The sequence below is a fragment of the Barbatula barbatula genome (genome assembly GCF_947034865.1).
Source record: "Barbatula barbatula genome assembly, chromosome: 18".
Lineage (NCBI taxonomy): Eukaryota > Metazoa > Chordata > Actinopteri > Cypriniformes > Nemacheilidae > Barbatula > Barbatula barbatula.
In genome coordinates, this window is record NC_136781.1 from 2,738,528 (window position 1) to 2,763,923 (window position 25,396).

General features: G+C 38.8%; 3 protein-coding genes across 3 annotated transcripts in view; 2 read left to right on the forward strand and 1 right to left on the reverse strand.

Moving 5' to 3' along the window:
* The window catches only part of stox2b (storkhead box 2b), a gene marked incomplete at both ends in the record, with an annotated part of 46,410 nt that extends 35,466 nt beyond the window's left edge, over positions 1 to 10,944 (forward strand). Inside the window, 3 exon segments of the mRNA XM_079480627.1 lie at positions 1,860 to 2,012; positions 5,060 to 7,346; positions 10,755 to 10,944. Of these exon segments, the coding sequence (XP_079336753.1) occupies positions 1,860 to 2,012; positions 5,060 to 7,346; positions 10,755 to 10,944 (2,630 nt within the window).
* A 2,868-nt stretch (positions 10,945 to 13,812) lies between these two features.
* On the reverse strand, positions 13,813 to 18,999 carry ctsf (cathepsin F). The gene is made up of 14 exons (XM_079479748.1): positions 18,472 to 18,999; positions 17,884 to 18,003; positions 17,470 to 17,551; positions 17,243 to 17,301; positions 17,075 to 17,147; positions 16,867 to 16,980; positions 16,553 to 16,701; positions 16,367 to 16,463; positions 16,206 to 16,286; positions 16,006 to 16,125; positions 15,751 to 15,815; positions 15,436 to 15,526; positions 15,215 to 15,273; positions 13,813 to 14,692 (listed from the first exon to the last, which is right to left on the reverse strand). Exons 1-14 carry the CDS (start codon positions 18,712 to 18,714, stop codon positions 14,618 to 14,620), a joined length of 1,428 nt encoding a protein of 475 aa, XP_079335874.1. The 5' UTR covers positions 18,715 to 18,999; the 3' UTR covers positions 13,813 to 14,617.
* A 950-nt stretch (positions 19,000 to 19,949) lies between these two features.
* On the forward strand, positions 19,950 to 22,666 carry trpt1 (tRNA phosphotransferase 1). Its single transcript, XM_079479749.1, has 8 exons — positions 19,950 to 20,068; positions 20,162 to 20,269; positions 20,652 to 20,733; positions 20,869 to 21,038; positions 21,135 to 21,312; positions 21,481 to 21,537; positions 21,622 to 21,732; positions 22,082 to 22,666. Exons 2-8 carry the CDS (start codon positions 20,195 to 20,197, stop codon positions 22,102 to 22,104), a joined length of 696 nt encoding a protein of 231 aa, XP_079335875.1. The 5' UTR covers positions 19,950 to 20,068; positions 20,162 to 20,194; the 3' UTR covers positions 22,105 to 22,666.
* The last annotated feature ends 2,730 nt before the right edge of the window (positions 22,667 to 25,396 follow it).

Here is a 25,396-nt window from a genome sequence, read left to right on the forward strand (position 1 = left end):
AAGACGGTGAGTGCCAAATGATGACCGGATTTTAGTTTTTGGGTGAACTATTACTTAAAGACACAATTACAGTTGTAAGTCAGTTTGGTCAAATTAGGCCACATAAATAAATATGCTGGAATATTGTAGTAAATCTCTTTAAGTGTGTTTTTAGAAGAAATTAGTATGATGCCTCTTCTGGTGATGACGTGATGTTTGGACCCGAGTCTGTTTACTCGCCGGTATCTGTGGTCCTGTAACCCGGTCACATATGACCGCAGTTTTGGAGGTTTGATGTATTTCTTCTGGAAGGGATAGAGGAACGGTTCTGTCAGTGTCTTGACAGGAGAGGTTTTCTGTCGTAAAACATCTCACAGGGGAAATGTGGGTCGTACATGACCGAGTGAGTATGCACAGGGTTAGGAGACTGACACATATCTGTGAGTTTAGAGTTCGGTGTTGAGTTTAAAGTTGAATTGTGGGTGATGCTGAGAAGCACAAGTTAAAACACCTGGTGGAGTAAGCTTCCAATCTGCGGGGGGAAATTACCTTGCCAAAAATGCATTGCTGTTAAAGAGATAGTTTACCCAAAAATGGAAATTCTATCATTATTTATTTGTATGTTTTGATAGGTGTCATCATAAATCCAGACAGATCACTTATTTACCCTTAGGTCGTATTTTCTCCAATAATCGTGTACTAAAGTAGCTATTTCTTGTGCTTTATGCCTGTCAAGGGATTGCTTTAGAACCTCAAACCGTACAATTATTGTTTTTTGTCCTCTTAATCTCTTGTACACCTGGGTTTTGTCATCTGAACCTCCTGGACAGTGTTCTAGTAATGGCACCCGGCTTATGGCATCAGGCCAAGCTGTAAATGTAACTCTCATGTGTATCTCTACTCGTGTTGTTGTGTCATGTACGATCGGGTTTCTGCATGTACAGCCCCGATCGCCTCCACCCGGTGACATCAGACAGATCCTCGGTCAGTGTTTCATCTTTATCAGTCGTACCACCCAGAGCACGACGGGTTATCGCTTTCCACCCAGGAGACCAAATCTCCTTGTGCACTTCTCACATGTGTGTTTTGTTCTAATCAGCTTACCCTTGTTCTTCACCGGCCAGGAAGATGCATTAACAATGTGTGCCTGACTGTCCTCGCTTTGCCTACCAGATAAGCTTGATTTGGATCCGTAGAGCCAAGGGTCTGTGCTGAGCTACTTACCCCACTGCCAGGGCCTGTTGGCTGGGTGTGCTGCCTCCTTCGGGTGCCACTTTCAGAGTGTTTCCTGGGCAGCTGAGCTCCAGATTTTCTGGGCTATTTTTGGGTGAGATCGTTGAGCGAGTTGTGCAGAATGTGGGTCAGTTTGAAGCGTTAAGTTGGTAGCTATGAATGATGGGTTTTATTTTATACAGCCACAGGTGAACTTCTTTTATTTAATAATGGTAATGTGTTGGGAAAACACTTTTGGACAAAATCAACGATTTGAGATAGGAAATGTAGTTTTGCTTGTACTGTCGGAGAGGTTTGGTCAAGGTCCAAAAGTATTGTTTGTGTTGTACTGTAAGTGCAAGGTTTTAAAGTCATTGAGTCATTTAATTGTTATCCTTGGAAATGTATGTTTTTTTTTTATTTTGAATGTATATTTGCGAACCCTGTAAAACTTGCTATACACACGTTTTCCTTCAATAGGAGAGTTCACACAAAAATGAAAGTCTCCTCTAGACTTTATACAAACCTGTATACCTTTCTTTGTTAAGTTGAACACGGAGAAAGATATTTGGAAAAATGCTTGTAACCTAACAGTTTTTGGAACCCATTGACTACCATAGTAGGAAAATTTACAATTGTAGTCACCTTTGACCTTTATCTTCCTGCAGGTGATGTGTCTCCTATCAGTATGTCTCCCATCAGCCAATCCCAGTTCATCCCACTGGGAGAAATCCTGTGCCTGGCCATTTCTGCCATGAACTCCGCCCGGAAGACTGTCACTCAAGACACTCTCATCGAGCATTTAGCAACATGTTTCCCAGGTAATGCGCTCGGACAATGACAACACACAACATCTACGATTGTCATAAAAATGGCACAGTGCAAAAAATCTTAATCATTTGAACAACGGACTTTATTTTGTGGTGACCGTAAATTTGTCCAATGTTGTATGCTGGCTTCATTTTTGAAATTCTGTCATCATTTACTCAATTTCAAATCTGTATACATTTTATTGTTACGCTTTACACAAAAGAAGATATTTGGAAAATGTTTGTGATGTAACAGTTCTGGGGCAACATTGACCAAATTAAATTTGCCAGGGCCCCCTGCTAGTCTAGTGCCCCGGGCACGTGCCAGGTATGCCCTCGCGTTTATCCGTCCCTGCCCAGAACTGTTTGGTTTCCCGCATGCTTCAAAATACCTTATTTTGTATTCAACAGAACAAGAAAATGTATTCAGATTTGAAATTGAAATGAGCGTGAATGCATGAATGATGACAGAATTGACGTTTTTGGGTGAACTATCCCTTTAAGATGCTCTGAGCATGATGCTGAGCAAAAGAGAGTCTTGTGAGGTTGTTGCTATAGTATCAGTAGTGAACCGTGAGGTTGTCATAGGGTCATGACCTCACCCTTTCAGCTTTCTCTCTGAACACTGGATTTACCCAGCAATATTTGCTCATCTGTCCAGTCAACTTTCAACCGAATCATTTTGGCAGGATCAAGAGGGCAGGTCAGAATCTCCAGCTTTCTTTTGACAGGTTTGCGAGTGTATTTACCTGATGATCACGGCAAAAGAGTAGCTTTATGTTAGCATGCTTATTCTGCCTTCGGACTGCAAAATACATATATGGTATGCGTATATTTAATTTAGTTAATGTGAATGTTTTTAAATGGGTCATATGGCACAAATAACTGTTTTGCTGCGTCTTTGGTGTGTTATAAGTGGCCAATGCATGTATTAGACACGTACAATTGCAAAAAGTATTGGAAAAAATATACATACTATCTGAAAGCAAATGCTCACCCAGACCTGCCTGAATGCCTTGTGTAACCACACCCCCACAAATCTACGTCAGTTCGTGATATGATTTGACTAAGACCGCCCAAAAGTTATAGTTAGGTGGGCGGACCTGTCAGTACAATTTCTTTGGAACCTGATGTTCCAAATATGGTAAGAGGCGTTACATTTCATCACACGCTCACAGTATTCCACCAATCGCTACGTACTGGTTAACTGGCCAATCATAGCACAAAAAATCAGCGAGATACAAACATGCACGCAATATTGAAAATACAGCTTTTTTGAACCTTAAATTGTGTGTACACATTGAATTTGATCTAAAACAAACGATAATATTTGTTTAAGCCGTGTCCAATGACTCTTTTAAAACCAAGAGAAAGTGACATCTTAAGCTCGTTGTAAGAGAAGTTAATGTCTGAGATAAACCAGAGGTTGTTTTTCTCGATTGAATTAGACGGTCGCTTAAGAACGTCAAAGAGTGTTTGTAAGGATGAATTAGGATTGCACCTCATTGACAAGGAAACGAAGCAGGCAACCATGATGTAAGTTCAGGCAACCTTTCTCCATACCAGTGTACTAAAGACATCTAATGGCCCCGCTACAAAAAGCCGGCTTGAGCCGGCATGCTTTTCCATACTGAGATTACTTTATGCTGCTTAGGTTTGGTGGACACTTTTGTTTTGTGCTGGTCTAGCTGGTGGAGCAGAATGCTCTTTCTGGTGAAGATAATAATCTTGGATGGACCATCTGAATACCATCCCAGAATATAACTTAAGAAGGTGATATCTACAAGTGATGAAGAAACGGTAAAACAATATCTTAACTTTGGATGTTCTCACAAATATCTTCTCCAGTTGCGTTTAGGCTGGAGAGTTCAATAGCACAGACAGGGACATATATTGGATAATACACCCCTGAAACATGGCCGTTTGATCGGGGTGTTGCGTCACACCAGGCCGGTTTTGAGGACTTCATGATGTAATGCGGGGTAATGGCAGCAGAGCTCTAAAGCAAGTCAAGCAGACAGAGAGGCCAGCCACCACTGAACATTGGCTATATGATGCATTATACACATTTGTGTCATATCAAACATGGCCGAATGTCAGTGTGGTTATATAATGTGCGGTTGAAGTAATGGACTTAGTTGACACATAACACATAAAGTTTAAACACACATTTACGTGTAAGGGTATGTTTAACAGGCCATTTCTTTTGTTCTTTATCGTATGATAGATTCTGAGTAGTCACAATGATTTTACTGACACTACATTTTATTGTTTTGCACCACAAATACAAAAATTGTTGGCTTTCTAAACATGGATTTCAGTCTTTAACATGGTCTTAATCAAAAGATTTCAAGGTTATATTTTCACTGAATGTTTTTCACATTATTTGTTATGGTTTCATGTTGAAAACAGTAAATCGACAATAAATGACTTAAACATCTGCTGTGCCTCTGTTTAAGATCTGATAAATGTCTTAGAAAAGACAGTTATACATACATCTTAAATCATAAACATCTTACAAGCATCTTCTAGATGTCTATATGACTTCTGATAGGAGACATCTCAGAGACACATTACAAATGAGCAAAGAATAATAAAAATATATGACTTACAGATGTAAATGCAGACATAAAATAGACATTTCCCAGATGTATGTGTGCTATCCGGTTACATACAGTACATACTTACAGGTTTCTTTATTATTATGAGTTCATAAAACCTAATGTACAATAATCTGTTCATCATTCATTTTATATTTAATTAAATTAATTTTTTTATAAAAATTGTGTCACTTCTCAAAAGCTCTAAATATATCTAATATTTTAGATCTTATATTTTACATTTTACAGCATTCGCTGTTGTAAACACTGCGATTTGCCAGTTAATAAAATTGTTGCAAAATGTGTATAATAAAAAAGTGTAATATTATTTATAACGTGTGGTCTTTCAATGGTCTATTGTGTAGTTGTTATGTTGATCATGTTAAGATTGTGTAATTCCGTGTCATTCATTTGACTAGTTTTGCTAAAGTAAACCTGATCCTCTTGTCTCTCTAACAGGTGTCCCCACTCCGAGTATGGAGATTCTGCGGCACACACTCAACATGCTGGTCCGAGAGCGAAAGATCTACCCCACCCCAGAGGGTTATTTCATTGTCACCCAGCAGACATACTTCATCACGCCCTCCCTCATTAGGACTAACAGCAAGTGGTACCACCTGGACGAGAGGATACCGGACCGCATGCAACAGCAACCCTGTGCCTCCCCTCATTCGGGTACCATGACCCCCTCCACGCCCGGATGCGTCCGGGAACGATCTCACCACAAGAACCACAGCGACTCCTACAACAACACTCACCGGGAGGACATGCCCGTCACACATACCTCAACCTTACAGAGAAGGTCTAAGGAGCATAAAGAGCAATCTCCTGTGTCTCCTCCCCCTCAGCAGTCAACGGAGAAGAGTAAAAGTACACTTAGCTTTCCATTCAAAACAGAGACGAACAGTAAACAAAGTAAAGACGGAACAAGCAGCAGCAGTGGGGAGAAGCAGTCCAAGAAATTTGGGCTGAAGCTCTTTAGGCTCAGCTTTAAGAAGGACAAGACGAAACATCTAGCCACGTTCTCCGCCCAGTTCCCACCTGAGGAGTGGCCGCTGCGTGACGAGGAGACGCCCAACACGGTTCCCAGAGAGGTGGAGATGGAGATCATACGTCGCATAAACCCAGATCTGACTGTGGAGAACTTGGCTCGCCACACGGCCGTCATGAAGCGGCTGGAGGAGGAGAAAGCACAAAGGAACCGAGCAAACGCCTCGGCCCAGCAGAGCGCCCGCAACAAGCGGAGTCGCAGTCATCGCAAGACCCAGCAGTGCAAGACCTCACGTTCACATAGCAAAACACGAGTGTCCAGGGGCGACCCTTCTGAAGGATCTAATCTGGACATATCCTACGACAGGGACTACAAATTCTACAGTTCCTCATTGGTGCGTTCTCCACGTGAAACCATGATGTCCATGGAGCGGAATAGGGGGAAGTATTTGGTACACAGCAACCCCAATATTGTGGAGTCTCATTTCACCACCGCACCAGAATGGGATGTTTCCGGAGAATTGGCAAAGCGGAGGACAGAGATGCCGTTCCCGGAACCCTCCAGGGCACAGTCCCATTCTAAAGTTCATCGAAGTCACAGTCACACGCAAGAGAGGAAGTCACGACACGAGAGGTCGGACAAGGCCAAAGAGAGGTCCCGCTCCATGGACAACTCTAAAGGACCGCTCGGCGGTCAATTCTTGGGTCCTCCGGAAGACTTTGAGTGCAGTCCCGATGACAGAAGTCGGTATTATACTGATGACGGTACTTTAAGGGCATCTGCAAAGACAACCCACTATTCCCGTATCATGCTCTCTGCTGCTAGATTACATTCTGATGTTTGTGTGCCTGACATGGGGAGAGGAACTACGGAGGACGCCGTGCTTTACAGGACGCTGGAGAAGAGTAAAAGCAGGGATAGTCTTCCTGCTTACAACGACTTGATGTCTTGCTCTCCCAAAATGCCCGTGGGCGATTATTTCCAGTGCACTGCGGCGAATGAAGTCTCTCTTTCTGCCCCATCTTCTTTACAGCCCCATCTTTCCAGCCATGACTATACAGACAGCGTCTGGAAGGGGATCTCATCGGGCCGAACGACTCCTCACTTAACCCCTCACCTAACCCCTCATCTTACCCCGTCGCACCCTATGGAATATCAAGAGGAAAACGCAATGGGACCAAGTAGTATTCCCATAGCGATAACAAGCCAGACTCCCGAGCCGATCCCCAACGGACGATTGTCGCGCCAACACAATCCAGACTCAGGTGACTTGGACAACATGCCGGAGGTTTACAGTCAGGAGACGTTATTCAAACCCCCGGAATACGTGGAGAGCAGCTTCTCCAGGCCGGGTACGATACGTCGGTCTCCTCACACAAAGTCAACCGAGGTGCTAGAGACTCAAGAGCACTTTGACAAACCCCTACCGCTGACCGTGCCACCTTCTTCTGGTCAGGAACAGGCGTCGTGCGCGGAAACCACCTTCGACTACTACAATGTGTCGGATGATGACTCGGAGGAGACGAGTCATAAGAACAGGGTGCAGGAGAAGGTAATGGAAGAGGGAGGAACCATGCAGTGGCTGTTGGATCGGGAGAAGGAGAGGGATCTGCAGCGCAAATTCGAAAAGAACCTCACCTTCTTGAGCCCCAAGGAAGGCGAGGGCAACAGCAGCCAAAAAGCTGTTCATTCAACACGATTGGACAGTATGGACTCCAGCAGTGTGACTGTGGATAGTGGATTTAATTCGCCACGGTAAGGCACTCAGGGCCACTTTAAGGGTTTACGTGTTTTGTTGGTGAAATGGTGGGCATGCTATTCTATGAATAGACATGCAGTATTATCCTTGTTTTTAACCTAAAACAGGACTTTTTTTGCTTTTATAGGATTCTGTAGAGTTTAATTCCAATTCATGCAAACGTAATTATTTTACGCAGCGGTAGCGAATGAGATAAAAGGGATACTTCAACCAAAAATGAATATTCTGTCATCATTTACTCACCTTCGTGTTGTTCCAAATCTGTATAAATGTCTTTGCTCTGATGAACACAGAGAAAGATATTTGGACAAATCCTTATAACCAAACAGATTTTCCTATGTAGGAAAAATGATCATAATTTTTTTGTTCTGTTGAACACCAAAGAAGACATTTTGAAAAATGTTGGACATCAAACAGTTCTGGGGCACTTTTGAGTAACGCTGTATTTTTTCCTGCTATGTTAGTCAATGGGGGGCAAAATCTGTCTGGTTATAAGCATTCTTCCAAATATCTTTCTCTGTGTTCATCAGAACAAAGACATTTTATACAGATTTGGAACGACTCGAAGGTGAGTAAATGATGACAGAATTTTCATTTTTGGTTGAAGTATCCCTTTAAGGCCAGAAACATACACTATAAAAGCATTTCAAGTGCAATGTCCCATTCTTACATTGCCATGCCAGTAACAAACCTAAAAAAGCAATAGTTACTTTCAAATGTCGGTGCCATTAAAACAAACATGATATTTCCTTCTATACCCAAGGACAGCACAATTATCTTTGCACAGTTGCTTTGCCATAACAATGATTGTTGTGCAAACTTATGGTTTACATGGAAGCCCGCTATAGCTACAAATCCACCAAATTGAATTAGTTTTTTTATTGGCATGAAATCTAGAAGCATTTGAGTTCACATTAGTTTGACTACACTTGTGTAGAGTATGTTTCAGGTCTAATACGGCTTTGAATAATGTTTACTAAAATGAAAAATCAGTCATTGTTTATTCACCCTTGTGTCAATCCAAACCTATATGACTTTATTGTGTCAAACCCTAAGAAAGATGGATGTTGAGGAAGAACGTTGCGTTTCACACAAGAAAGAGTCGTATGCAGGTTTTAAATGACACGAGGGTAAATAAATAAGATCATTTTTAGTTTTGGGTGAACTATCCGAATACACTTTAGGTCAACCACTACCAATTTCAACTGCAATATTTGAAAGGGTTTACACCATTTTTATTGAATTTGTGTTTGCATATTATGTTTATATTTTATCTGTTCATTTTGTCAGAATGAACGTCATGTTTTTATAAATGCTGCGTTGTTGCATCATGTGTTCTTAACTAAGCTCCAGCGGGTTGAGCATAACAATATAAAACACATAAGCACACTTGAGTCACTGTTGATATGTGACATATGAGGCCTTAACAGAAATCATTCATTTGGACTTGTTGCCTTGAGCACATGATGAAACTTGTGCAGTTTTAAGTTGTACCCTGTCCTTGCACCCTGACCTTTGTCCGGATGTCTTCCCAATGTCTGAAACCTCTCATATTGAAAGACTGTAGACTAAAGACTGTAGACGTCTTCATGTTCACAGTGCAATAATATTGACTCAGAAACAGAGAAGTTGGATTTAAACCTGTTTTGCAGGAGATAGACATAGAAAAGACTTACAATTCCACTTTAGAAAATCCAGCATGCATTGAATCTGACCTGTTGTTGAAATTCATGAAGTGCATTTTCTGAATGTGTTTAGGAAAACATGTGATTGGATGAAGAAAAAACAAGCACTGTATTTGTTGCTCGGGTCAGCCAGCGAGGCTTCAGGCCAAACAGGTTGATGAGATATTTCAAACATTTGAGGAAACAAAATGTTCCCCATGTTTTTGTTTTAAAATTGTGAATGTTTGTTTTTTCCCCCAATTAAATTGTTTTTCATACAGTGGTTCAGTTGCAGTATTCGTGTGTATGTGTGTTTGTGAATTTATTTCCTGTTTTCATTTTACCCTCTTCCATGTGGTAACAAGTCACTGTCAAAACATGATCGAAAGAAAATTAAAGCTCAAAGTGTCACGCTTTTAACTAGCAGTATATTAAACAACGTATGTGTTTTTTACATATGGTCAAACTAAGGCAAATATTGTTTTTGGACCTTTAAATAATTGATAACTCAATGGTTGGGTTTGTCCCTTTTTTGACTCATCGCATTTGTTTACAGTATAATAATAATAAACAATAGTAATAAAATGTGAAGATTGAAACGGCAGAAGTCAATGAATCTCTGAAAGAGGTTAAATTATACATAGAGAAATACGACAACTTTCATCTTCGAGGGAATAAAGAAACGAATCCTCACCTAAAATTGCACAACGTTATATAATGTTTTCAGAAAAGTTTAATGAATTTTAGTTCGAGCTGAATGGATTTGTTACAGAAGATTCAGATTGACAAGTCGACTATGAGTCATCTGTTGTTGTTCTCTGATTTTATTTACTCCCACAAATCTATTCAGTTCTACATTCACCCTTTCAAATGTGTGCAGTCACATTTAATATGGAATTCATAACATATGAAGCTGTTTTTAACACAGCCAGTGTAAATAAACCTGTCACGATGATCTGTAGACAAGTGCCAAAATCCATCCATAACCCCTAATATATATAAATGTTGTTTCTTCATGTTTGTATTCCTTGTCACGTGTACTTAAATGTTATTCCCAACCTAACCACATAACTTTAAAGCCATTTTTGTGCTCTTGTTTTTCCTGCTCTTTCTGTTCCTTATGTTTCTCTTGATGCTAATAAGACATCCTTATAGGTAGTTGTAATGTTAAAGGGATGGTTCAAGCTGAAAAGAAACTTCCGTCTATGTTTTTTTTTACGCTTACTCTGGGATCACACCAAACGTGAATTAAGCGCTACATACAAAGTCAATGCAAACACACGTCAATCTTGTCTTCCACGAAGGTTGAGAAGATTTGTCAGATCGCGTCACTCGCGTGAAAATAACAAACGTTTTCAGGGAGTAGTAAAGAGCATGGAACGCGACTTGTTCACTTTTGGTGTGAGCCCAGCAATATTGTTTTGAGTTAAACTTATCTTTTGTTACATAATGAGAATCTGTGGGGTCTGGGTTTGCCAAGTTATAAAATGACTAAATTAAAACGCACTAAAAGTGGTCCACGTAACTTTAAAGCCATTTTTAAAGTGCCCCCCTGAAGTCATAAAATACAATGTTTTTATGATGCTTTTTCATGCAGAATATTCCTTTTTGGGTGAACGGTCCCTTTAAAACCTAGACAATGCACATCTTTGTCTCTTTTTAACCTGTGACTGATTGAGTTTTCTTCATAACACTTCTCCTTCTATTTCTCTCTTTCCTTGTCCTTCTGTACTGCTTCAGCACACGGGAAAGTCTCGCTTCAAACACGTCAAGTAATGTGGAAAATAGCAGACGCCAGAATCTGGCTTTGAGTCCGGGACACATTGGCACCAAAAGACCCCCGCCGCCCTACCAGGCCCCCGGCTTCCGTACCGTTCGTGAGCAGCCCGCCACTCGCACTGAGAAACAGGCCTCCATCACCAGCGTGTAGTGACGGAACCTGCGGGGGGCGCCACCTGTTAATCTGTTATTCTTCATCGGGACTGTTACAATCTGACAGGCAGGACCTTACGAGTAAATGTGAAGACTATTTCAGCTGTATTTTCAAATACAGAAACACCGTTCGTCATGATTCACTGGGGGTATCTTGTAGTTTTTTGTTTTGTTTAAGATATTTGTAACAACAAATATCGCTGCACACATACAGGTCACTCCATTAGGACGACATTTGAGGGGATCTACGATCATGTTTGGGATGAAATCCTCAATCAAACACATTTGTTGGTCCTTTATAGCTTAGCGTATCCACTACGGGTTTTATTGGTCTTCTGATCCAAACTAGCTGCATTGCCTCTGCCTATTCGTTCATTTCTGCCGAGCATCATTCTGTAATCTCAGGTCCCTTCTGACTTGCCGTGTCATATTTGCTGGTCATGGTTTTCTATGTTATTGGCGGCAATCCTGAAAATCGGAACAAACTATAGGCCTACTCTTCTGTTTCAATCGTTTGAACATAACCTTGTGTCCTGTCCACCGTTGTGGGTTACTTCTGTAGTTTAAAACACCACCATGGCATTATTTGTTTAAAAAAAATGAGATACTACTGGTGCTTTCTCATCGAATGGACCGATATGTAAAGTATGAATCCATTTTTGTCGATTTTCTATTTTAACCAGGTGCTTTCTAATACAGAACGAAATGACACACATTGCTACCTCCACAATCTGTACAGTCGTAGAGGGACACAAGAGATTTCCATCCCGCATCTCAGATCTCTGCTGTATTAGACATACACTATCAGCTTGCAAACTGTGAATGTACTGCTACTGCTTCTCAATCACACCGAGACCATCAAAGCGTTAGTAAGTTGCCGTTCTCATTGTAATAGAGAGACTGTGTAGAGTTTGGAATCTTATAGGACCATGTAGAAGGGCATATCTCTGATGTGTCCGGCCATTAGTTTTTTATTGTTATTATTTCCATCATATTCTTACAGTTCTTTTATTTTAATATCAATTCATGATAAAAAAGAATTAGATCAATATTATACAGATTTTTGATACATGGGAGAAAACATGTTTTACAGTTTGATGTATTTTTAGTTAAATGCATTTGGATACTTAACGTATTAAAACAATGATCACCCCCTATAGCCACTAAATCTGATCTTTCCCATTGAAATGAATTGACTGCATTTCTTTTATCTACATTTTTTCTGAAAATTTTTACAGTATTTTACTTTATTTTATTACATTTATGTTGAACAGATTTATCGGTAACACTTTGCAATAAGGTGCTATTAGTTAACAGTAGTAAAGGCATTAGTTAACATTGAACAATATAGTTTTTCAGCATTTATTAATCCTTGTTAATGTTAGTTCTTGTCAATACTGTTAATAAATTAATAAATTAATATTAATAAATGCTATAGAAGTATTGTTAGCGTTACATGCTAGCTAATGCATCAACTAATTGTTAACAAATGGCACCTTTTATCAAACAACCAAGCAATTGTTTGGTATATAAACTATTTTCAGTTCTGTAGCTTGTTTTGTCCCAGTACTCAAAAACTGTTAAATACATTTAAAATAAGTTTTTAAATTATAATCTCTCTAAAATGTGAAATAAGGTTTCACTGTTCCATTTAGTAAACATCTGTCATCATTTATCTCTGAGCAGGAGTCCAGTCATAACTCGAAAATGGATTCTAAAGGACAGCAAAGTGTCACGTTATTAAATAAAAAGGCATAACTACAGGCAGAATTACCTTGTAATACCATTTTTGCACTAATGCCTGTTCTCTAGTGACTGTAAAAGGAAAAAAAAGGAAAAAAATCATCCCAACGGATGTGCTGTTTATACTGAACATATTTCATACGAAATACTGATAGTCCATGCAATGTCTTCCCTAAACATGATGGATTTCTTATGGTTCTCAATAACATTGTTCCTTTTTGTGACATCGCGTCATTCTGTAAGAGATGGCTATCTGTCAAGCTGAGTATAAAAATCTACGAGGGGAATTTTTTGGTAAAGTCTATAATATTTCAAACATTCCCCAGCTGTGTAGTCGTGCTGTTAAATGTTTTAGTGTACTAAATCCCTTGCTTAGGGATTGTGTAACTTTTTAAGACAATAAAATAACATGTTTAAAGTAACCGTCTGATATCCGTTGTGTCTGGTGTGATGTAAATCCCAGAGCTTTTTGTTATTATTAACAGTGTAATACCACATATTACCACTGGAAGATTGCCACACAATTTCATTACAAAATGATTTCTTGATATTTTTCTGTAGCTTTATGTTAGAAGAACCCATGTGTGTATTATTTTGTTTGTTTCTATAGAAAAATGTTAATTATTTTGTCTGACAATTGAGCCGCACAGGGAATCCACCATTTGGCAAGAGCTACACAAGTTATTACTTAAACTAGTTTAGCATAATGTTATTAATGTATTTGAGAATATGTAGCGTTTTCACGTCGTTGTCTAGGTGGGTTTCCCTGGCATTTGAAAGATTTACAATCCAGTTTCGAACCAAACATAAGACTATTTCCATGTCTGACTATTATGTGAGGAACACAAGATGATCGAAAACTGTCAAAAACAAACAACAATTTGAGGTTTACTATAGTCGCCACAAAAATAGCATTATGGGCAGTGGCTTAGTTTCATAAGACTTTGCAGGGCCTATTTAAATACATTTTGCCCACTTATTCAACTATGTATTCTTACATTTATGCATTTAGCAGATGCAAAGCAATTTATATTAAGATATATTATATATGTGTGTTCACTGGGATTCAACCCATAATATTTGCTCTCCTTATGCAATGCTCTTCTAAATGATCTACAGAAGCCCGAGTTTAGTTTAGTTTATTCAGCAGTTTTGATAATGCAGGAGAGAAATACAACTAGTTTGAACAGCACAACATGGCATTTAAAAATTATTTCTACCACAAAATAGACTTGAAGCTTTTCAACTCCATTATTCTTAAATTCGCATTGAGTGTCAGTAATATTTTTCCATGCAATGTTCAAAAATGAGGAAGAAGTGCAGTCAAAAGAAGTCCTACACATAACGCAATCATAGTGTGTAATCTCTGGTTTTCAAGACTCGATAACATTCAGTAAAATGCACTCAAGAGATTCAAATCAGCCATTTAAAACCTATTCAGATGGTAAACATGACACAATCTCAATGCCTTTTAAAATCAACAATAAATATTAAAACATGGAATGAACTGATCTGAGTAAAACACAAAGTAACTAAACCAACTAATCACAATAACATTGCTGTAAATAGAAGTGTTAAGCTGTTGTTAGTAACATGGGAAACGTGTGTGGTGTTATCTCGTCCCTCTTTGCTATCTGCTGTTTCCATAACATCACCACTCATATGGGATATGAGATAAAGCATTCAAACATGCTAATCCAGCTTTTCCTGGTCAAATCAAACTTTTACAGAAAACTGATCATGGATCAGCCAGTAACAGCTCAAGTCAGTTATATTCAACATGCATGTAGCTGAGAGAGGATGAATAATGAGTGTTATGACCTACTTCAGAAATACTTCACATATTTAAGGTTCTGAATACTATGAGCTTTAACGGATCGAATATATGCAAAGTGTTTGTGTGTGTGTGTGTGTGTCTGTGTGTGTGTCTAATTCACAATCGCAGATGAGCACATCTTGTTGATCCCGCAAAGTCTGGATCCTCTGTACAGGTAATAGTAACCCTATTAGAGAGAAAAAGATATATATTTTATTATGCATTCACAATTTTGTATATATTATTTGGTATAAATGTATATTTATTTGGTATTATTGTTTATTTTTAATTATGGCTGTCAAAAGATTAATCACGATAAATTGCATCCAGAATAAAAGTTTGTGTTTACATTATATGTCTGTGTAATATTGCATATTGATTTTCTATTTATAAAAACATACACAAACATGCATTTATAGAAAGGTATAGAAGTTAACAAACATTGATCTATAATTTAAATTATTGGTAAATATAAATAAATTCATGTAAATGTTTTCTAAATACGTATATATGTGTATCTGTTTACAAATACAAAATTGATATGTAGTACAGTACACAGACAAATATTATGTAAACACAAAATTTATTCTGAATGCGATTCATTGTTTGACAGGCCTAATTCTCATGTAATGTCTCAACCATTTTTTACGCCAAAGTAAAGCAACTTGTTATTTTAAGAATGCAAGCAAAGTTCGGTTGAGTTTCTTACCTGTTCTCCGTAGTCCTCTCCCCAGCTGTTTTTGATGGCCCAGTATGGAATGCCGTTTCCTGCATAGACAAGCACATAAACAATGTACCAAAAACTTTCCCACAAATGGCTCTATTGACATATTCTGCCTAGCTGCAATAACAGTTTTTTCCGTAAAGGACAGAGCAAGTGCTGAGCTTAACATTACAACGATCTCGTAGTTAGATGTAAACGAAACTCACGTTCTCCATATCCAGTAAGCAGCACAGCGTGGTCAATCATCCAGGGGTTACAGAAGATCTTAAGAGGGTGAGACACACCCTTATGGTAGAACTGGAACATAAATAAATAACAAATTATGTTTTAAAAGTGCAACCCGGTAAAGAGCATATATCTAATATGTTAGTTAGACTAAAGTTAAGATATTCAGGCTATGGTCTCCCTAAGACATACAGAAAGAATAATATTTATACATCATTATATTTATAGATATGTAACATGAGCAAATGTATACATACAGACAATCTATTTTTGTAATGATGTGATGGCTGCATTACCTGCATGGCAAAGGCATTGAGAGCAGCAGACACTGGACCATTTTCAGCCAACCACGCAGCAATCTCTGTATGACAAAGACATTTTATATTAGCAGAATGTTTAAAACCAAAATCACAGCCAAGTTCAACTTCCATCTCGCGTTAACTCTAGATCAGGTACATATTACCATTCTCAAAGTTATTGTGCTTTAGATTTATCTTTTAATATTTATGTTTATTTAAAGACGTTTGCTCTCTCGTATCCGTCTCTCTCACCCTTCTCATCATTGGGAAGTTCGACCGAGCTGTTGATGTAAGCGGCCACCTTCCCTGTAGAGAAGTCACAGTTCTGTTTGTGTCCTGTATAGGTGTAGTCTGTCTCAGTCTCAATACCTCCTAAATGTGTACGAGAGAAAAGTTTGTTTATAAAGCACAGATTGTAAAAATTCTCTTGTAGAAAATCTGTTTTGTCTCACCGAGCTTCTCGATGGCTTCATAAGCATTGGATGGTAGGCCACCTCCACAAGCCTGGTCCAGCTGATCGCAGTCCACTAGTTCTATAAAAATGAAAAATGAATTTGAGATGAATTTGGTTATAAGTTGCGCGATGTATTGAGTTCATTGAGTTAATATTTACCCTGCTCAGAGAGAGACAGTAGCTGGCCTGACTTCTTGAACCATTGACCCTCAATGTTTCCTGTCACAGAGAATGCCCAACAAGAGCCACACATGCCCTGCAACAGAAAGTCAAATAAGTTTGCTTTTAACCAGCTTGCTAAATCATTTTTAACTGATTCATTTCAAATGATTCGAGCTCTCGTACCTGATTTTTCACAGGACTGACAGCTCCATGATCCCTCCAGTCCCAGGTCTCAGGAGCGGCTCTGCTGGCTGGACTCGCCGGCTTCATTTGCTTCTTTAAAGTCCACTGGCTCAGCATTGGGTTGAGGTACATCATTCTGAACTCATCCTCTAAACAGACAGTAGATGGAAATGAACTGATATGTTAATGATAATAATAAAAATGTACGTGTAGTTCAATCTTATCAGTTTCTCATTGACCTGCTATTTTTCCTTATTACTCAGCCTATCCGTCTCTATAATAACCAATGAAAATCAAGAAATCCATACGCATACCTGTGAGGTCACTGAACTTGGTGACCCCGTACTCCGCTGACCCCTGTTCCAGAGACTGCAGCGTCTGCACGGTTTTCATATTTTCCTGGAAAATGCGCAGGCGCTTCTCTGCCTCTGAAGGTGAAATGAAACAATACTTACGACTACAGTGATGTGAAAGTGTGACCTTATTTCATACAAATAATTCATGTTAAAATACGGTACTGACCCTCTTGAGAACTGTACGTTCGGTTGTATTTGATCATAAAGCTTTTGAACTCGGTCAAAAGCTCCACAGATTCCTGAATAAGAAAAAAGTGCATCAGAAAATGCTTAGATATTGTATTGCTTAATTATTTCGTTTAGATATATAAACATATTTCACACTAAACCATACCTTTGTAGGTTTGCCACGAGTCAAGGGTACAGCTGCAACCTTTTTGAGCTCCATGGAAACTAAGAAATGAACAATATGAAGGTAACTACATTCATTCTGGCCAAATACTGTAATGTGCACGAAAGAATGATTGTGCATCTATTGTTTATACTGAACTGCATAAACAGATATATATATAGTAAACTGATCTTTAACGCTGTGTGTCTGATATTTGTCCTGTTACTGACCAGCCGGCTGACATTTCTGTTTGAGCAGTGTGGATTTGTTTTCCCAGGGAATGTCCCAAACCTCGAACAAACACACTTCAGTCTGAGGAGAGATTGAAATCTATTAGCATTTATATTAAACAAATCATTCAAATGTGGAAAACATACAAACACTGAGACGGCCACATTAGGATAGTGACCTGTGGTTACTGTCTTATTAGGTAATTTGAAATCACAAGATCACTATCTCATGAGTTTTGGCTTATATGTTTATTTCTGTTTACTCGGGTCAATTAAATGAATTCAGATCAACCTTGAAAGTAAATCTGTTACAGTACAGATGAACTGTCACTGTTTTGTAAGAACTTTTGAGCATTGAGCAATGTTTAATGTGGATGACGGATTAAACCACTTGGATCTGTTTGTACTGCTCACCTTCTGTTTTAGTGGCTCTGGGAAAAGATCGCAGGTCTTTATAGCGCTCTGTACTGAAGACTTCTTACACTGTGTGCTTCCAATCTCCACCATAATACTGTACCTCACACCCTTCACCAGCTGTGGAATAATAGGTAGACGGCAACTTAATTTACAGTTTATACAGAAATCTTATATAAAACAATTCTCAAACAATGACACTTTTGCTTGACATTTAAAATAGATGTTATTTTATTTATTTCACAGATTTCCTTAGAAACATCAGTACGTGGTCAAGTTTGCGCAGCTTCTCTTTCATTGCTGTGATTGATTTCTGCGCAAAAATGGTGCAGCGTTGAGCTGAACGAATCGGCCGGGCGCTGTTATGTATACGGGGCCTCTACACACGCGCTCTGCCCTTGTTTACATCCGATCACATGAACTGCGTTTAAAAACCCTTATAATTAAAATCACGTCCAATGCAGATCAAGTAGAATAAAAACAAGACAATCAAATAAAGCATTAAATAACAATTACTATACAAATTTGATTTTTAATCGGTTAAACATTTAAATACATTTAAAATGTTTCATTTATTCTCAACGTTACCTGTTTGCTGGCTGATATGATTTTACTGACACGGCGTAAGTGCATAGCGTTGGAGGCCATATTATATCGTTCTTCAGCAAACTCGATTGCTTTTAAAACCCCCGGGTCCGATTCGGACAGACGGACTGGGGATCCCGGCGCTCCGAAAACCGGGCGATCTGGTCCATCATCTAAACCCAAAACCAAACCGACCAAAACACAGCATGCGATAACGGAGCGACAGCGGTTATTATATGTGTTCATGTTGTCGAACTCTCTGGTCAGAACACACGACGTTAAATCGGATCTTTGTTTTCGGACCGTGAGCCTTTAAGCCCGCAGTGTTTTGTTGATGCAGAGGGCGAATTCTCAGTCTGCGAGACGCACAAAGATGGAAGTTAAAAGGCATGCGCATGACATCAAGCACCGCGAGAGCAATTCAAAAGCGCCTCGGGGAACCGGCTCTCGCGATACTTTGAAGTCATACGCCGATCAAACTGCGCAGTGCCGCATGAAGTCTAGCGCGCAGAATGTGCGCCGCACAATGGCGCTCCAGTAGAGGGTGCAAAGTTTATCTGGCATAGAAAACTATGTCGGAATGACTTAGTTTCTCATTATTGGAGATACTAAGTCATTATTATGAGTTACTAAGTCGGAATGTCGACTTAGTTTCTCATTATTTTGAGATACTAAGTCATTATTATGAGTTACTAAGTCGGAATGTCGACTTAGTTTCTCATTATTTTGAGATACTAAGTCATTATTATGATTTACTAAGTCGGAATTTCGACTTAGTTTCTCATTACTGTGAGATACTAAGTCATTATTATGAGTTACTAAGTCGGAATTTCGACTTAGTTTCTCATGACTGTGAGATACTAAGTCATTATTATGAGTTACTAAGTTGGAATTTCGACTTAGTATCTCATTATTTTGAGATACTAAGTCATTATTATGAGTTACTAAGTCGGAATTTCGACTTAGTTTCTCATTGCTGTGAGATACTAAGTCATTATTATGAGTTACTAAGTCGGAATGTCGACTTAGTTTCTCATTATTTTGAGATACTAAGTCATTATTATGAGTTACTAAGTCGGAATTTCGACTTAGTTTCTCATTACTGTGAGATACTAAGTCATTAGTATGAGTTACTAAGTCGGAATGTCAACTTAGTTTCTCATTATTTTGAGATACTAAGTCATTATTATGAGTTACTAAGTTGGAATTTCGACTTAGTATCTCAAAATAATAAGAAACTAAGTTATTATTATGAGTTACTAATTAAAAAGAAAATTCCCAGCCCTGGCGGAAACGTGCTTCCATACTTTTTTGCTGTCTTCAATTCAAGTAATTGGATTTATATTTCATTTTATTGAATCGTTTTTTATTGATAAAATGTTCCTATCCACCCATATGCGTTTTAACACAGTGTAATTAATTCAGACAAATCAGCACAGAGACTCGGTATATAAACACCGCTAGGTGGCGTTACATGTCTCAGGAACGTAACACACGTTGGCTTTACTGACCCCTGCTGGCCCTACAAATAAACACGCTCACAAATGGCTGCTGCGCTTAATACGTTTACGTGTGCCGAGAGAGGATATTAAGTTTAAGTGTAAGTATACAGCTTTCACACATTTAAATGATAGTTAAATGCCTGTTAAAAGTGGTGAGAATTACACGTTATGATCGGTACATCGTGATACAGATCAAACACTTCACCTAAATCACTGCGTCAAGAATGGACTGTAGACCTCGAGAAAGAGGAACAAGAGGAAGAGGAGGAAGAGGAGGGCGAGGACACCGAGGCGAAGAGGTACATGATGAATATTATGTTTATGACGCCTGTAATGCACATTGATAATCATTTGGTAGTTGTTACATTATGTCATTGGATATCTTATGATTATCAGACTTTAGGTAAAAGTGAATATTTGTAACTTAAGATATGACATAATGTTCTTTTACCTGATCATTATTTTTAAATATCTATTACTCTTCACTAGGTTGTTTTGCACACCTTGGAGTGTAGATTATTTATATAATTGATCAATACTTAATATAGTTATTTAATTATTTTCAAGTCATATAAAGTATGCTTAATAATCATGATGTATGCATCAAAGTGGCTCAAATACCCAGTAATGGGCATGCATAGATATGCTATGAATTTATTTTATGTATTGTGCGTCTCTTAGAGCAGGGATGTGAGGTTCTCTAAATCTCTGACATATCTGTTACGTCATGGTGCCAATAAGATGGGCCTTCGTATGCACTCGGGTAAGACATGATAGCGACTAACAGTGTGTATTTTTAATACAGGGCAAATTATTAATGGATCTACTCCTCGGCTCAACGTGGATTTAACCATGATGATGTTAAATCTTTATTTTCATCTAATGTCCTTGTCTGCAGATGGCTTTGTGTATGTGGAGGATATTCTAGCTCATCAGCAGTTCCGCTCATTTTCATTGGAGGACGTGCAGCGAGTGGTGGCCGAAGATGACAAGAAGCGATACAAGCTTCAAAAACACCCCGATGACGGACGTGTTCAGATACGAGCCAATCAGGGTCACTCTTTGCAGGTCAGTATAGTCGGGGGTCAATTTGTATTGCTTATTAATTGTAGAGCTTATTATTTATGTATTAAATTAACTTATTCCAGGCTGCATATCTTTCAGGTGGCAGATCTGGAGTTGAAACAGGTGACACCTTATGATTTGAACTTTCCAAAAGTGGCTGTGCACTGCACATACATGAAACACTGGCCCTCTATACAGAGCCAGGGTCTCAGCCGAATGAGCAGAACTCACATACACATGCTACCTGGGCTATGTGGGGAGGGCAGAGTCATCAGTGGTGAGATAAACAAACATACGGATTAGGGCATTTTCATTTTGTATGAGTCATAATATCTGTTTTATTACTTTGTTTATACAAAATTTCACTTCTCGTTACTGTTTATGGCTATCAATGTTTGTATTTATATGTCATGCTGACACATTTATTACTGCTTTTCTTTTTCAGGTATGAGACCGAAGTGTGAAATGGCTGTGTACGTTAATGTCCCAAAAGCTATGGCAGGTATTGATAAAACATTTAAAGTCTATTTTAAGATTATGCAGTTTGTGCTCCGGATGATCACTCACTCATCTGTTTGGCGTTTAGATGGGATACAGTTCTTCTGGTCAGAGAATGGGGTTCTGTTGACTCCTGGAGATGGTGGAGGGATTTTAGCACCCTGCTACTTCTCTAGGGCACAACAACTCAAACCCAAAGGTGAGTGACCTCCACTCCTTAAACTCATATTTACTCTTTAAATATTTACATATTTCTTTGTAATTATATAAAATCAGACAATGAATGAATAATTTAGCAATATGCGTCTAATTTACAGTACAGTAAATGCATTCGGATTCTGCATTTTGAGCCGGGATGAAAATATAAAGTTTATGCATTCAATCTGACTTTGTAGATTAAAATGCACTCAGTTTAAAAAAAAAAACAATTTAAATTGTTGTCACCGAATTTGCCCAAAATATCAGATAGAACCTTATAACTCGCATGTGACAAAACGAGGAATATTTGAATTATGAGCGCAAGTAAAGAATAATGTTTTGTTTTTCAGTTTGTGAAATTGAGCTGCATTAGCTTTTGGAGAGGATTTCTGTCTGGCGTCACTACTAAAATATGGACACTTGCAGATCTACTTGACATGAAGGCGTGAAACGTAGTGGGAATCAATATTTAAGCATTTATACAGCAGGACTGCATATGGTTTGATGTTTTGGGACATTTTTATTATATATATAGGGAAATGATTATTATAAGGTCAACAAGTTGTCTTATGTTTTGAACACAAATTGCAGAGTGACCTCTTAAACCTGTTTTATTTGTGGGGCAGTTTCTGCCCACTGCATATTTGTCAGAAAATAGAGTATCTAAATCCACTGGAGAGCTGGAGATAGAGCGCTCTGTCTCATGTTTCTACTGGGGGATTTTCAGCAAGCATATTTATGTATAGTGGGCCAGACGAGAACAAATAACATCCAGTGGTCTTATTTTTACTGCATTTTCAATGTTTAGATTTTTTAAGTGGAATTTGTCCGCTTAAATCACACACAGTCTGTAGAAGTGCCCAACATGTACATTAAAACAAATGTAATATTTAACCTCACTTTAAGTCCATAAATGATAAAAAAAATGTCTGATGAATTTCTGAATTTTCATTTCTGATGCAAATTCTGTTTTAAATGTATTTGACATATGTGGAGATGTGACATTTCCAAGAGGTCTAAGGAATTTAGTCTTAACAGTCCACCAGCTGATCAAAGATCTATTCTTGGAAGTATTGTCAAACAACTGTGGCTGTTTTGTGTTTGGATCTGTGTGAGCATTAAGTCCCTGCATTGCAGAGAATGTCAGCATTCTTTCCCTATACGATGATCAACTAGTTTGTTACCACATGAAATGAACCGCTTTGATGCTCTCAACAAAGGATGGTCGACATACAGAAGAGAGATTTATCTTTAGTTGTGATCACTAGAATAATTTGAAGATCAACAGCATGTGTCTGCGGCATATTTGTCTTTAGTCATAAATCCTTTTCGTCTCACAGCAGATAGTTTGCTTCAAGAGCTGCTGTTGCACGTGGTATTAATAATCTGATAAAAATGTGTCAATTCGGTACTAATGTAAAGACATTCATAGTGTTGTACACTTCAAGCTGTCATTTAGTGTTCTCTGCGTCTCTAGGCATCCTCTCAAAGCAAAGTTTCCCCTGATAGCAGGGGTCTAAATTTAGGGAGGCCCTATGACTGTCTTGGCCTAAAGTGTCAGATTCCATCCCCAGCGTCCGTCTCTGCTAGTGCAGCACCTGCTGCTAGCTGTGATACCCTATTAAGTTCGGCAGAGTCGTGTACCTTTGCCCAAGCATGATTTAAAAAGCTCCAGGTCGGGTTCAATTAATCTTTTTACGCGTCTCTTTTTTATCAAGTGGTGATCATTCATCTCTGATATAGACAGGCTCTGCGTTGATGCTACAGGAGTCGGAGTGTTTTTTGGGGGGGTTTTGGCTTAGCTGAGGGGCTGGACCTATCTGTGCTCTGAGTGGCCCTGTTCGATGAAGGATCAGTTTGGAACTTGGAAACCTGGACCCCCCTGTTGGAGCCTCATTCACAGCGAATGGACTCCTGTGAATGTGCTCTGGAAAGGCTTGCATGCTATTCCATTCAAACCGATCAAACGGAAAACAGCAGAGAAAAGCAAGTATTTATCTGGATATGATTTTTTCTTTGTAATGAATAAATGTCTTATTAGATGGTGTGTTGTGATGAACTGTGAGTTATGCATGTGTATTTTAGCACGCCTCACTGTATAGTAGTTCTAATAAATGTAATGGCACATGTGAATATTCATATAGCAAATTGGTTTTGTTTTTGCGATAAGTCTCAATGAGTCGCAACGCTTCAAAAAGTTTAATATTTATTTAATACGATTTTTAAATAAGAATACATAATACACAATAATACATTTTTATATTTATCACCTATGAGTGAACAGTGGTTCAATGGAAAGAAACACATTTATTATTCACAAAATTGACTCGAAAATGTACTTGATTTTGAAATGAAGCAAACCAAACACTAACATTAAGAAATATCATATTTTTCTTCAGAAACATGAACAATCTAATGACACTTCTTGTTACAGGTCTGGAAACATTCACCTGTTCAACTGCTGAATGACAAGTTGGTAAACCGCTCAAGAATCATATCCCAATGCCTGTGGTATCTGGAGAGAAGAAATGGACCGCTGGGTTCTAGAAGGCGACGACTACTCATTCCTTCGTAGCGCACCCCGCACATTCAACCTGCAAAATCTTGATGCACCGAATCACGTGGAGATCTTCGACATAACTACAATACCCAGCCATCGTAGTGCCATATCTGAAACCACCTGCTTGTGTGATATTTTTGGAGATGATTCAGAATCCCCATCGCTTTCCAGTAACCCGTCCTCTACCACATTTCTTCCGAAGGAAACGGAACAGACTTTACCAGTGGACGATGCCAATGATTCTTCAGGCTCTTATCACACAGCCAGTGGATCTGACTCGGGTGATACCACTGAAGTCACTTATGCCACCCCTTCCCCAGAAAATATAAAGGATGTTTACACATGTGATACAAATTCATCACCTATTGATTCGACCATCTTTTCAGACTCCAAAAATAGACCTCTTCATTGCACACCGCCTCCAACCCATGTAAATAGTGATGACCTTTCACATGCAGAGAACTGGGATGAACCCCAAGTGTCGGTGAGCACCAGCCTTGTGAATGAAACTGAAAAAATGAATGTGTCTGAACCACAGGATTTGAATTCAGCTACAAGGCTGATGGCTTCAGAAAATGAATTTGTGGAGGACAGAGAACCCGCCTTTAATGAGAAAAAAGTGAATACAACAACTGAACATACAAACACAAGCCCGATTTTATATAATGTAGTTTCTTCTGAAAACACAGAAGGTAAGAACAATCATATTTCACAACATAAAGATTTTCTTTCACATCCAATGGGTAGTAATAGTAGATCTCCTTCAGAACTGTACAACACTCCTCCAATGGAACATTACTGTAGCCCAATTGCCCACATGTTTACTTCATCTCCAAACAGAGATATTAATTTCACACCTGAGATCAAGGTGACATCTTCCCCCTCCCCTGTAAGCAGAGATATTAGTTGCACACCTGTTTCCTCCGGTCAATCTTCACCTGCCCTCCTGAATTTCGGTTCAGGTCAAGCGAAGAACACACTGGAGTTTCAAGACTTGAAGGACACATGTGGCACAACTTCTCTATCCACACTTACCACCGATGATAACTTGGAAATGATGCCTACTGCAACACGAGATTCTGTGTGTTCCAAAAATGCCAGAGAG